The sequence below is a fragment of the Haemaphysalis longicornis genome, unplaced genomic scaffold (assembly GCF_048455015.1).
Source record: "Haemaphysalis longicornis isolate Haplotype H1 unplaced genomic scaffold, Haemaphysalis longicornis Haplotype H1 scaffold_2, whole genome shotgun sequence".
NCBI lineage: Eukaryota > Metazoa > Arthropoda > Arachnida > Ixodida > Ixodidae > Haemaphysalis > Haemaphysalis longicornis.
The window spans coordinates 266,615,817-266,629,711 of NW_027526295.1; the positions used below are offsets into that span (position 1 = coordinate 266,615,817).

General features: G+C 44.3%; 1 protein-coding gene across 2 annotated transcripts in view; it reads right to left on the reverse strand.

The window, feature by feature from the left end:
* Nucleotides 1-395: 395 nt before the first annotated feature.
* LOC144167773 (polypeptide N-acetylgalactosaminyltransferase 13-like) overlaps nucleotides 396-13,895 on the reverse strand; it is a 39,280-nt gene continuing 25,780 nt past the window's right edge. For both annotated transcript variants that reach the window (XM_077696953.1, XM_077696954.1), the window contains exons 7-9: nucleotides 7,861-7,995; nucleotides 4,078-4,194; nucleotides 396-1,379 (exon numbers count right to left, since the gene is read on the reverse strand). In XM_077696953.1, coding sequence (XP_077553079.1) covers nucleotides 1,056-1,379; nucleotides 4,078-4,194; nucleotides 7,861-7,995 — 576 coding nt within the window. In that variant the 3' untranslated portion in view covers nucleotides 396-1,055. The remainder of the gene's footprint in view (nucleotides 1,380-4,077; nucleotides 4,195-7,860; nucleotides 7,996-13,895) is intronic.

Consider the following 13,895-nt stretch of genomic DNA (forward strand, 5'->3'; position numbering starts at 1 on the left):
AATACGGTATTCAGCTCCCCACGGTCGCCGACTCAGCCCGACAACCCAGCCCCTGCCTGCGGACTCGGCCCGCCACTCAGCCCGCGTCAACCCAGCCCCTGCCTGCGAGTCGAACGGACTCGCCCCAACGGCTTTTCGACTCACCGCTTCCGCTTATACATGAGTGCGTCGAGCCCAAAAAACCTGTTTATTTCAACTCAACGCGCCCTCGTCGGGTCAATGTAAACGTAGCTAATGTGGCCGTTTGCAGTCGGCGGTAGACGTAAGATCCATAGTTGGTGAGGGTGTGACGAGCGGAAGGGTATGCTCTTCATGTGCAGGAGTAGTGAGATGGAAGGGCATTGGAACTGGTGTCGAGGGGCGCTAGAGAGTCAGAAGGGGGGGGGGGGGGGGGGTCGGAGGGGGTAACTGAGGCGTCCAGCTCGCCGGTTCCTCGGATGAGACTGCCCGAGAGTGGAGGCCTCGGGTAGCAACATGCGGCGCTTCATTCCCTGGGGCTCCGGCGAGGCCAGGTGTCCAGATAAGTGTTATGGTGAGACCTTCGGACAGTTGTTGCAGGAGTAGATTGCCTGAAATGGGGCGATGCCTGCTTGGTAGAGCTGGCAAGCCTGCTGGGAGTCGGAGGTGATGGTTACGAAGGGAAGGCTTGAATGAGTTATGGCGTGTTGGCGATTGGTAGGGCTTCGGCAGTGTAGACTTTGCATGAGCGGTGTGTAGCCGCAGTTTAAATTTGCCCTGCAGAGTTGAGAGCGACAAGGACGGTGCATTATGATGTCAGGTCATGGGAAATGTCCACATAGCCAGCCTGAGGTGCTGAGATGTTGAAATGTAAGCAGTTTTTTACTGTCACATATTCCCTTGGGCTAATTTTAGGCCTTAATTTTTTAAAATAGCAAAAATTTGGTATCTTTAAGGTGAGGTGAGCCTATTACCACTTTAATTAGCTGTTCCATTTGTCTAGTAAGACGCGAAAAAGAGGAGCGCGTGGAGTGAGTCCAGGCGGCCAGGTTTGTAATACGCTTCCCGGAGCGGCTGAATGAGTCCAGGGCCCAGGCCTATTTTTTTTCCGGGGCGTCTGGTGGCCGGGCTTCAATATAGTGCTGGAACGTCCACATCTGGTTTTGGGCGCCGGTGCAGGGTACGACGAGCACGGCTTCCTGTTCGGTGTCGTTGGATTCAATGCACAGCCCCGACACCCGGTGCCGGATGGGTCCGCCTCGAGTGTGATCCCAGCGGTGATGCTCGTGGGAAACCAAAACTTCGCCGCAAGCTGCCGTCATCACTTTCGCCTGGACTTTGCCATCCACAGTTGACTGGGGGCCCAGCTCCGCGCACTGGTCCTCCTTGCGTATCTCGCTCCCCCAAGTGTACGACGTGAACTGCGTATGAAAATAAACCCCGTTACAGTTCTGCCTGTGCTATCGGAGATTGTGCTATGTTTTTCTAACAGGCACATCGTTTCTTGAAGAATGAACGTGGCAGCTTATAATATTCAAAAGTTTTGATTTTGTGGAGTGCGTAAAATTGTAAATGGCAAGCCTCTATATATATACTGTGAGCCTCTATAATACTAGCCTCTATAATACTAGCCTATATTATGCTAGACTCTATAATTTATATTGTGAGAGGAAAATACGGGCCCTCCCTACAAGGTGTTGTCATGTTAACAAAAGGAAAATTGTTTGCATCGGTGGAGGACCTGGCTTCGTGCTCCTGCATGTCGCGCCAAACCGATTTACATCATGCACCACTTACTAATTTCATCCCTGTTCGAAATCCCAAACTTACTTTAACGATATGCAGGAACACTTGTTGCTGGTTCCTGATACTGGAACTCTATTTTTTTTCAATCGATCAAAAAATCTTTATTCTAGAAACAAAGTGGAAAAGCTTCCAGGGATAAAAGCTGCGTTACGCAGCCTGACATTACAAGGCATGTACGCGACGATAGAGATTGATACAGCACGAAACACAGCAATTAATACTGATACTCCAGTTGAACCAAACACCTACATTGTAACAATACAAAACATGTTGAAAGTAATCACAATTTCGCACGAGTAAACATACACGCGATACATTTGTACAAACACGACAGCACAGGCCTCAACGAATGAAGTCCGACAAGTTCACAAATTATTCGCGCAGACTCCTAAGTTCAAAATTATCAACGCACTTGTATGCATTTAAAATGAACGGAAGATTATACTGAAGCTTTTATAATTTATAGTTTGTTCGAAAGCGAGGTATCAACAGAAATCTGCCTTTCGTGTGTGTACAGGATGAGTGTGTTATTTTAAGGATCTCATAGTCACAAAATCCCGCGATATGCCAGATCAGAAATACTATCAGCGTAGTAAGCGGAAATAGTACACTTTATAAGCAGCAATAACATTAAAAGTGCGAAATAAATTTAGTGTTGGGAATAAATATGGAACTTTTGCAATGTGGCGGATAAATTTTTTTCTGCAACGTGATAATTTGTCAGATTTTCTTGAGAAGTTGTTGACCAAACTAAGCTGCAATAATCAAGATGCGAAGCAAACAGCGTGATATACGTGAAGTTTAACTTGAATAGGAACAAATGACTGAAGTCTTGATAACGCTGCGGTTGCCGAGAAACGTTTTTACAGAAGATTGAAATGTGAGTCCTAGCTGAGACTTGACGAAAATGTCACACCCGAAATTTTATGTGATTCAACAATTGCCATGTCCCGTCCTTCATACGTAATGACATTTTGTATTTGACACGCCTTATTTTTTGCACGAAAAATAATTACTTTTGTTTTTGAGGGGTTGATCCTGATCAGATTTGAGTTTGACCATACAAAGAGATTATGAAGAATGTCATTACAACTTTGAATTAGGACGTCTGGGTCAGGTCCTGAGAGCAATAGAGAGCTATCGTCAGCATATATGATAAACTTCACCGTTTTCTCGATTCTAATGATGTCTTGATATAGATGTTAAAAAGCAAGGGCCCTAAGAAGCTGCCCTGCGGTACGCCACATGGAACCGGATAAGGAGTTGACATACGGCTGCCTATAGAAACAAACTGTGTTCTTCTGTGCAAATATGATTGCAGCAAAGATTGTAGCAATGACTTACGGAAAGCAAGTCGCCCATTGTCGTCACCATGTATATAGTGCGACGTTGGGTTATGGCATGATATATTCGTGGAAGCGTATCCATTCGTTCCAAAACAGCGTGCAAGTGTGGGCACTGAGTGAACGCCTAGTAGTACAGAATGGTGGCAACCGGGAACAACGCTTCTTTTTGAATAAATGGAGCGCGCCAAAGCTTTAGACGGTCGAGTTAGACATGCCTTACAGGTAAGATGAAGCATATATAGACGAATGCCAAGATGCGACTTGACAATGAGCAGGGAGGGGTGCTAGGTGGCTCCACCAACAGTAGATGTAAGCAAACATAAAGGCAGGAGGGGTGCTATATCGATGTGAGGTGTCCACAAAAGTGACAGTGGGTTCCAGGTCGTACTCATGGGCACTCTGCCAATGAAATGCGGTTGATCTTGGTAGACATCACCGGTCGGCTCGCAGTGGTTGCCTAACTTTTGCTTCATGCATGCTAATGGACCCGCGCAGCCAGCGACTGCCAGGGGATCCCGGGCTGAATATCCCCTCCACCATGCGGGTGCCCTAACCGCAGCCCTTGTTGTAGAGTAAACACTTCATTCATTCATTCATTCATTCATTCATTCATTCATTCATTCATTCATTCATTCCTGTTTCTATTCTCTTTTAGCTGTCATTTTCTCCTTTTTAGTTATAACTACAAAGACGTTTCTTTACTTATTATTGTAGTTCTCCTTTGCTCTTTCTATTATATTTTTTCTTTCCAATATTGTACCGACGCGCAATCCGGGGATATTGTTTGCGAACTGACCGGTCAACCTCCACCAAACGCAATAACTTTTCTTATAAATGCTCCACGTATAAAAAAAGAACCGAAAACTTGCTTTGTTCAAATTGTCACACAAACACTGGGTAGAAATGTCGCCATTTTTTATCAATAATCAAAAAAGGAACAGTTGCCCACATTGTCGTTTGAACTCGCCTGGGTGAATCCAACGTCGTTTTCCGGGTGGCATGGATAGATTCCAAGAGACTCCCTGTGCTTTTCTAGGTTGTGATGCATGGAGTCAATGCACATGCCCGTAGCCGTATTTTTCACCTGCAAACAGAGTACGTCGACAACATCCCCTGGATGGCGAAACATGGGAACGGAAAAGGATGCGTCTACGCACGAGGCTCCCGCTCCGGGAACCGGTTTGACTACGGAGAACCACGGATCTTTGGCCTCCCGTACATCTAACATGCCATCTATTTTCGGAAGTGCACGGCATGACTAGCCGCTTTCGCACCATATTGAGCGTGGGCAAGTGAGCGGCCCGTCGGGGTACAAGTAAGCGTGAGAAAGTTGGTGTTTGCCGCAGGTGGATTGGTAGGCTTTAATGAGAAAGAAACAAGACGCCCTGGTGAGAAAAGAATGGGAAAGGGGAAGTAAAAGGGCGTGGGGAAAAACTAATTGATGATTGAAAAGCCATATTCTGCCATTGTACGCCGTGCTTGAGTTCATAAAAACACACTGAGGAAACTGTAGACTAAGACGCTAAACAACGGGGCCAGAAGAAACACGTAGAAATAGACAAGGTGCACTTTCAACAAAACTTTATTTGTGAAAACCCTTTGCCTCATCAAGTTGTCACACCAACAACGTGTGCAAACCTACACGTGACCATCTGAGAACGCGATTTCCTTGACCGACAATGCAACTGACCGAGCACTGATGCACTTAACTCCCGCCTTATGAATGAAGTACACCTTTACAATGTATTCCTTGCGTATCTCTGGGACATTTCAAGAATCTGGCACGTTTAAAGATTAAAGTGCAGTTGGCACCTTGCAGGACGCACCTTTTTCAATGTTCAGCCATTTGGCCACCGGCGTTGTTCTTCACTGGCGAACCATACTCGTGCACCCTGACATTAAAACATCTACCTGCCTGGTCATTATATTATAACTCATGGGAATCTCATACACAACTCCCATGGTGCGATCTGCGTAAAATTCAGCGGGCTTCTTGTATTAAGATTGCGGCGTCCTTTTCTTCGTCCTATCACAAACTTTCGTCAATTTGCAGGGCGCGCTGAAAACAATATCGTACCTTAGCCATTTTTGCAACTTTTTTGAGGTTCTGTGCAATACGGAATAACATGAAGTTTGATTTTGTTTTTTTTAACATCATGTTTCTTCGGGTTTTGTTTAATTTTTGCCGCAGTTCTTCACCAGAAACAACTCAGAAGGAAATCCTGCCTTGCTTAGTCAGGCTATCCGCTCGTTGAAATCATATCTTGCAACATGTGTGCTGTTGTGTGTGAATGCCGAAGTAGCTATCCCCCCGCTGGCAACCAGTTGCATTCGGGCAGGCGTACCAACACCGAGCTCAGTCGCCTCCATCATGAGTGAGGTAGCGTGGTGGTGGGCGGCCAGCAAATATTGCTGCCTTGAAGATGGCGACCAGAAGCCGAAGACGCTAACGTCAAAGCGCTAACGGTCAAACAAGGTCTCCCCCTGCTTTTTGCACACGGCTCGACCATGGTACAGACACAAACAGCTCTTTACAGAGTTCGTGAGAGGTCGGTAGTAGTGGCGCACGCCGAGTCCGAGTGAGGGGAGATAGGAGATATCGATACGGCGTGTGCGTCCTTTGGACAGTTCTCAACTCGCCGCGTCTGCGGCCGCCGCCGGAGCTTAAATCACGCCGACAATGAGGCGCCCTTATGCCTTCCGTTCTGCGAAATTATGGGATCTGTTGGCTGTCGCTGCAAGCTTGAGTCACCGACAGAGGCGCCCACATGTAAGGCGCACTTAGTGGTAGTCTGTGCCACAAAGCACAAGAGAACTTCACGAAACTCGCAGCACAACGGCGCGCTGAATTCTGGCAGTGCTCACGACTTATTTACGGCTGCCTTGATGCACGTCTTTGCTGCACCCCGTTTAATTAACTTTTTCGTGAGCGCTATCAAAGGGAATCAGCTGCTCATTGGCGCGTTCCTGGTATTTTCAACCCACGTGTCTGTTCTGAAAGCTCAGCCTCAAATCTAGGAACCGCAGACTTATCGCTTGGCAGCTCCCATGTAAACCTAATCGATTCAGTAGAGCTGACAAACAGCTCGGTCACGCCATTTACTACATTATTCATAAATCAAGTTGTCGGGACCAGCTTGAATGATGTAGTAAATGGCGTGAGGGAGACGTATGTGGAGTGGCAGGCTCTTCACTTGCTGAGCACGAAGGGGTACCTATACCATAGGAGGGTTGGAGATTTACCTTCATGCAGCAGTGTACGCCAGCTGGGTACCTGTGGTCCCCGGGGTGCGAGCCGGGGTCCAGACAATACGGATGACGTTGAAATTTGTGCACTGGACCAGATGAATTTGACCGCTCAGTGCATGCAGAGAACAAGCACCTCATAACTTAATGGTTTGGAAATGCGTCCTGCAGGATACTCCCAAAGCCACTTCTGTATTCAGCGTCTTTCACATTTGCAATCCCGGACTAGACCCTCACGTAGCCGGAACGATCAAGCGTGCTAAAAATGCGTATGAATTCATTGCTGACGTTACAACTCTGCGTTTGATGCAATAATGTTTGGTATACCTGTGTCTCTTTTTTGCAACGCTGCCTGTTTGGAAGGGCGTGTTGTCCTCTTGTCTTGCCCGTCGTTCCGGTCTGCTTACGATCGGCTTCTCACCCATGATCTTGTTTGGGGTTTTCTGCATGACACTTCGAGCAGTTATTCACTCGTTTTTCTTCATTTCAGCAGTCGGCCGTATTTTGTGTGTGGTGCTTCGGAAATTTTCCCTTCCAACCATTGTCCATATTTTGTCTGCCATGGAAGACAGATTTTTTACTAACACGTACAATTGGTGCCTTCTTATTACAACGTGCCCAGGAGAAGACCACACACACGGCTTCCGGATCTCCGCTACCTGGTTGCCTGCACGGTCTTCCATTCTCTGGGGCATGTATTTTTATTAGACTCACTTTACGCTTTGTAGTAGTAGCCGACAGTGCTCCAACACCTCGGAGTGAAAAATTAGCCCAGCATTTGCTCGCGTCGCTGCACATCCAGTGGAAGGAAGTTAGTCTTCTGCCGTCCTTTCCTGTCTGATCCGCGCACCTCTCACGCTGTTAAACTCCTGTTTCAGCTCACCGATTGTAGGTTTGCAGAGTTTAGTTTTTGCTGTGTCCGAACACCTGGTGCGACATCTTTTGGGACTGTTGGGATTTAGCCCTTGAGCATCAAGTGCAAGAATCAGTCGCCAGAATTAATTGTATCATGAGTATAAAACGTTTTACAGCGCGTTTCTACATTTCCTTTCCGAAAAATTCAGCACGCGTGTAATTTTATATAAAAAGAACACTACAAATACTAATTATGCATTGACGTTATTCCTCAACCAAGCCTAATATTATGCTTTTGGTGAGCAGTGTTTATAAATACGGAGCATAATTCTGGATTTATTAGATTAAAATGTTTTGACTATATTAAGGTTTGTTCAAGAATTCTTTCAACTTTGGCCGGCAGGCTCATCGAGGGAGAGACAGACAGACAGACAACAGACAGACAGACAGACAGACAGACAGACAGACAGACAGACAGACAGACAGACAGACAGACAGACAGACAGACAGACAGACAGGCGAATTCCGGCGAAGACAGCCCAAGAAAGACGGTCATCTTTAAAACAGCTACTAAAAATTATTTCATCGCAAGACGTTCTATGCATAGTGTCTCCATGCCGTCGAGTCATCAACATTTTAATACACTCACGTATCCGTAGGCGAACACTTTCTCATCTGGGATGAACTTCTTCGGGTAGACGTTATCCAGGTACCACTTGAAAGACTTGCAGTTCAGCTTTTCACGCAGTGCCTTCCGCTCCGAGACATCGCCGTATGATATGTTCTGCGTGAAGTGTGAAGCAAGGAACGTTTCACCGCAGAGACATAACAATAAAATGACGCTGTTTAGAGAATAACTGATTTACTTTACTTGTAATAACAAGCGTCTATTACGCCCATATTTAAATGCTCGCATTTTGCGCTTCATTACAGACAAACAGAACATTTTCGCATAAGTAAAAAAAAAGTTAACCATTTCCCTCCGGCTTCATATCTCAGCTGCATTGCATCTGTCCTTGCCTAGACCGCTCCAAACATAAAAATGCTTTGCAGTATGCCAACGCTCAACCGATTTCTGGGGTCTTTCCGAATAGGGGCCAATTGATTTAACACGTGTTCATCAGCTGTATTGGACATGGGCCATGTCGACGTACCAATAGAGACGCCGCAAAGCGCCGGGGACAGCTGGGTCCCACAGCATCCCAATAGGAGAGATGGCAGCAGATGATCCAAGAAGGCTCGGGGTTATGGAGTTAGGAATTGAAAGCTCAATTTACGCATTCCTCTACAAACTCCTCCCTTCAGTTTGTGCAGTGCCGTGCGGATATGTTGGCAGGGGGGAAGAGGTGGGGAGGCGCTGGAGATGCTAGAAGCAACTGTTCGTTCGACGTTAAACCTTTTCATCCCCCAGACACTTCAGCCATTGCTAGGATGACAGTAGAGGAACTATGTGCATTATCCTACCCATCACTTCAAACTCGGTATTGCCAGTTGAAACCTTCTTCACAGTGCATGTGTTTTTAACATTCATTTGCTGCAGGCAACAAAGCCACACCACCACACCACGGGGAATACGTTAAAGCCGTTTTAAACCCCTTTTTGTCGTTTTGGGTCGGTCGCTTTCGAGCGCACTGAAGCACTGTATGTATTCTGCATTTTTGGTATAGGATTTCTCATTCTTGTTTCTTAAGAAAAATAAGAAAAAGTGTATTGCAGCTGTAAAGAATTCATGTCCCTTCAAGGAATTTTGTTCTCGGAATTATTTACGTGCAAATTTGCAGCAGTACACTAAGGCTTGGAAGTGGGCTAGTTGGTGATATTTCAACACGGCGCAGAGGTGCGCTACCTGACACAAAAATGTGCAGCGAACAAGAAAGAAAAACACATGAAAAGACGAGGTGAGGCCCAAACTAACAACTGTTTTTTGTCACGAGAAGGGGGGGGGGGGGGGAGCATATATGCAAAACCTAACAACGCACCCTCAAAACAATGCAACTTATTGATAAACGCAAGCCATGACATGGTATTTATTGCTTATGCATGAAACCTATATCACGTGTCGAAAACCAGATTGAAGGGTCCCTAACGCAAACCCATTCCGCCCCTGACAACATTGCGAATGCTTAGAAGACTTCACAGGTATCTTGTCTTTAGCGCGGAACAAGATAGTTGTCATTTTAAAATCTGGCGAACAACCCTTAACACAAGCGTTCAGATTGGCGGCAAAATTTCCATTTATCTCCAGTTGCGCACAAGTTTGGACACGTGAGTAGGTTTCATGCATAAGGAATAGATATCCTTTAACGTCTTGCAATTATCAAAAAGTTGTATTCTAAGAGCGAAGCACCTTAGGGGCTCGGGTTATCCCCGTCTCCTGTCGGCGTCTCCCGTAGTCACGGTACTAAAACACCGCGACACTCGTTTTCCATCGCCTCGCGCTAGAACGTAACAAGTACTAAATGAAAAGTGTATAAAGAATAAAAGCGGTTACAAATAAACTAGTAATATATAAAGATTTGTGGAGCGCTCCCTGTCCGCTTCATCAATGGTCAAGGACAAGCAGAAGCTCTTTGTAGACGGGTTATAATTTATGTTACACACAGGTACCCACAGCAGCTCGACGCTAGTCCTGATCGGGTCGGGCACACAAAGGATGAGCCTCCAGGACGGGCATTGCCCTGCGCTTGCACTGACCCCTGCCCCGAGCCCAAACTAAGGCAGATGGAGCATGAAAAATGCTTAAATCCGGTTCAACGCTAGAGAGGGCGCCACCGCCTTAGCAAGCGCGCGAGCGCTCCTCCCAACGGCGCTTCTCCGGAGCCCAATTAGCGCGCGCCGTATAGCAAGAGAGAGAGACTTAGAATCTTTAAATACACTTATATGCTGCATGCATCGCCAATCCCCAGGTTTCACGTAAGTGGAGATGGTCCGTTTTTTTTTAGATTGCGTTGTTTAGGTTTTAATGCGTACCATTCTCTGCCGGTTACCCCCCCCCCTCCCCCCGCCAGGACCGCGTAATGCCCTGCATTTCAAAAAAATGCAGATATCGCGGAAGTTCCACCAGCAATCGCTATAATGGCGTAGAGATAACTGGTCTCAAGAAATTTTTGCAAACTAAAAATAAGAGAAATAAAAAAAAATACGGGAAATGGTGAAACGTGTAACGCCCTGCATTTCCACAATAATGCAGATTTCGCGATAGTTCCACCTGTAATCATTATAATAGCGTGAATGCTGACAATTATTCGAACAAAATTTTTAAGAACTAAAAAACAAGAAAAATATCAAATAAATACGAAAACTGCCGAACCATGTAACGCCCTGCATTTCCACAATAATGCAGATTTCGGCAAAGTTCCCAATGTAATCGTTATAGTAACGTAAATGGAGTTATTTTTTCGGACAAAATTTTAAGAAACTCAAAAAAAGAGGAAATTGAAAAATTACGGAAAATAGCACAACGTATAACCCATGGCATTTACAAAATAATGCAGACTTCGCGAGTTTCCCCTGCCATCGTTATAATAGCGTAAATGGAGATAATTGGTCGAACAAAGTTTTGAAGAAATAAATATTAAGAAAAATATAAAATAATTCTTGAAAATGGCCAACCGTGTAACGCCCTGCATTTCCGAAATAATGCAGATTCCTGAAATTTCCGCCTGTAGCCATTATAATAACGTAAATGGGTATAATCAGTCGAAAGAAAAATTGAAAAAATAATAAAAAACAAAAATATGAAAAAATACGGAAAATGGTAAAACGTATAACATGCATTTCAACAATAATGCAAATTTTGCGGAAGTTCCACCTATAGTCGTTATTTTAGCGTAAATTAGATAACTGGTTCAAAGAAAGTTTGAAACACTACAAAAATAAGAAAAATTACTGAAAATGGCTAAACATGCAAAGCCCAGCATTTCCACAATAATGCAGATTTACCGAAAGTTACCAATGTAATCGTTATAACAGCGTAGATGGAGGTAAGTGGTGAAACAAAATTTTTAAAACTTAAAAAAATAAGAAAAATATCAAGTAATTACGGAAAATGGCAATCCGTATAACGCCCTGCATTCCCACAATAATGCAGATTTAGCGAATGTCCCACTTCGAATCGTTATAATAGCGTAAATGGAGATAATTTGTCGGACAGGATTTTGGAAAACCAAAAACTTGGAGTGTAAAAACTCGCACTTAAGACAGGCGGCATAAGAATGCTACGCATTAGTAGATAATTGTCTGCATATCTGCAGAAATTTTTTATATATGCTCCATTCTTATGATAAAAAACAGGTGCTAATTTGCGCCCCTCCTCGTCTGCTCCCCCGTTTTTATTTCCCGTACGTCGCACGTTTTCGTGTCAGGCAGCGCACCTTTGCATTTTTAGATGTTGCAGCAGTCTACGTGGGAAGTGATACAGCGCGAAAAAGCCAGAAGTCTTAATCTTGAACGCCGGGGATCGCCTACAACAAGGCTAACTTACTTTATAGCGAGCCGCTTAGAAGGCCGTTATCATAATAATCATCATCATCCGCCCTCAAAAAATATGAGCGCGTACTGTGATGCCCAGTAGCGTTTGAATTGATTAGGCGTATTTAAAATGGTTTTCCAATACTCCAATACCCGTCTGGGAGTATTGGAAAACCATTTTAAAAGCGCCTAAAAGAGCAATTTATTTAGTCACGTGAAATATATACCCAGGGCTAGCCCCCTGGTGGTAGAATCAGTTGACGTCAAACCGAAACCGAAACTGAAAACCCCAGGATACTACAGTCAACAATATCAATCAACCAATCAATCAATCAGCGAAAGAGACGCGGAACGCATTGGAAGTCGCCGGAAGGCGGCGCTCTGTCATAAAGCACAAACCAAGAACAAAAAGGACTGGGAAGCAGCAGTTTCTGCCGAGTTTAATTAATTAATTAATTAATTAATTAATTAATTAATTAATTAATTAATTAATTGAATGATTGATTGATTGATTGATTGATTGATTGATTGATTGATTGATTGATTGATTAATTGATTGATTGATTGATTGATTGTGAGTCTTAATGCACAGACGCCGGTGGGCCGTAGCGGAGTGCTCCAGATTAATTTTGGCCGCCTGGGGATCTTAAACGCACGCCGAAATTTCTAACAAACGTGCGGTTTCGGTTTTCGTCTGCCGAATTTAATTCACACGCGTTTATGTGAACAAGGAAGGCCTATTAGGGCCTGTGGAAAGACACAAATGAACCAAATGAGGCGGTGAGAAAGAAAAATAACTTTTTTCGCAGAAAATTGTTTGGCACATCGTGGGTCTTTAAATTTATCTATAGACGTCACGACTTTAGCCGTCCTGCATATTGCAAAAACATTAGATAGTCCTTACTCATTAAATAAATAACAACTAAATGTATCAAGAGATATTTTAAAAGCTTTGGCCTCCATGAAATATTAGCGCTCCTCCATCACTGTGCCATAAAATTTTGTTTTTTTTCACCAACCAGACATCAAACAATTCAAAAAAGTTTCGGGAAACTTAACACTTCCGTGACAGTGGAAAGATCGATTGTATTTGGGCACTCCACGAAATATTTTTTTCTTGCAACAGAAAATTATCGATTCTAAAGTGTAAGGTACGAAATGATAGAGGAAGAATAGGTCTCTCCAATAGTAATAATTTCGAACAACAGATGCATTTGAAATTTCTCCAAAAAATGATCAAGACGAAAAAAAGGTCGCAAAAAGAAAAAAAAAGGATCAAAAGATAAATGCTACTTTGCACAGGCAACACGTAGAAAGATTGGAATATAACATTTGAACATAAGGCCCTTATAGAATAATACTGCAAATATCAGCTCTATTAGTGCAAAAGTAATTTACACACATACAAAAATATAAACACTAGAGCTTGTCATGTCACGTGCTTTGAAAGCGAATCCCAAAGAATCCTTATTAACTTATTTACTGTTATATTGCATTTGCATCTCCTTCTTCGCTTTCGTTTATTTGTCTTTTGGTAACAATTGATTAGACCGGCTTCTTTTCTCATACCGCGTGTTTAAGTCTGTTTCTTCGCGTTTATTTCTTTGTCTTAGGGCTCGAGTTACGCCAGAAAGCACTCTCGCACACGCTACAGCCGACCTAGAATCAGAATTGCGAGCGCCTGATGTGCATCTGTTCTACTCACGTGCATTCACATTCAGGTGCACCCGGCACGCACTACGCTGCTACTTTACGTTTCCAGGTCCGAGTTTTCTGAATTTCGGGAAGCGGGCACAATGCCCCTCAAATACCCCAATTCCGGGCCGCTCCTCGATGCGGGTATGTGCATCGAGAAATGGAACAACCACGACAAGAACTTTTGTTCCACCGCCTGAAGCATGCTGGATATCACGCCATTCTCAAAGCCAATTTCTCCATTAGGGTGTCCTGGTGAGCCACCCTCTGACATTTTTGTTTTAATTGGTCTGTATAGTATGTGGCGGTGCCGATTCTGTGATAGGCATGCTGAGACATCGTACTAACAAAGTCGTATTTCCGAGAAGCAGCGACGTTAGTACATATATTGTGTACTCTTGACCAACCAGCTGTTCCCTCTCTTGAAGACTTGTGTGTGTGTCCCCTTTTTCTGATGTATTTTGCGCACCCCAATCTTAGTGTACACTTTTGTCCGCTTGACTATATGAGGTCCTGGTA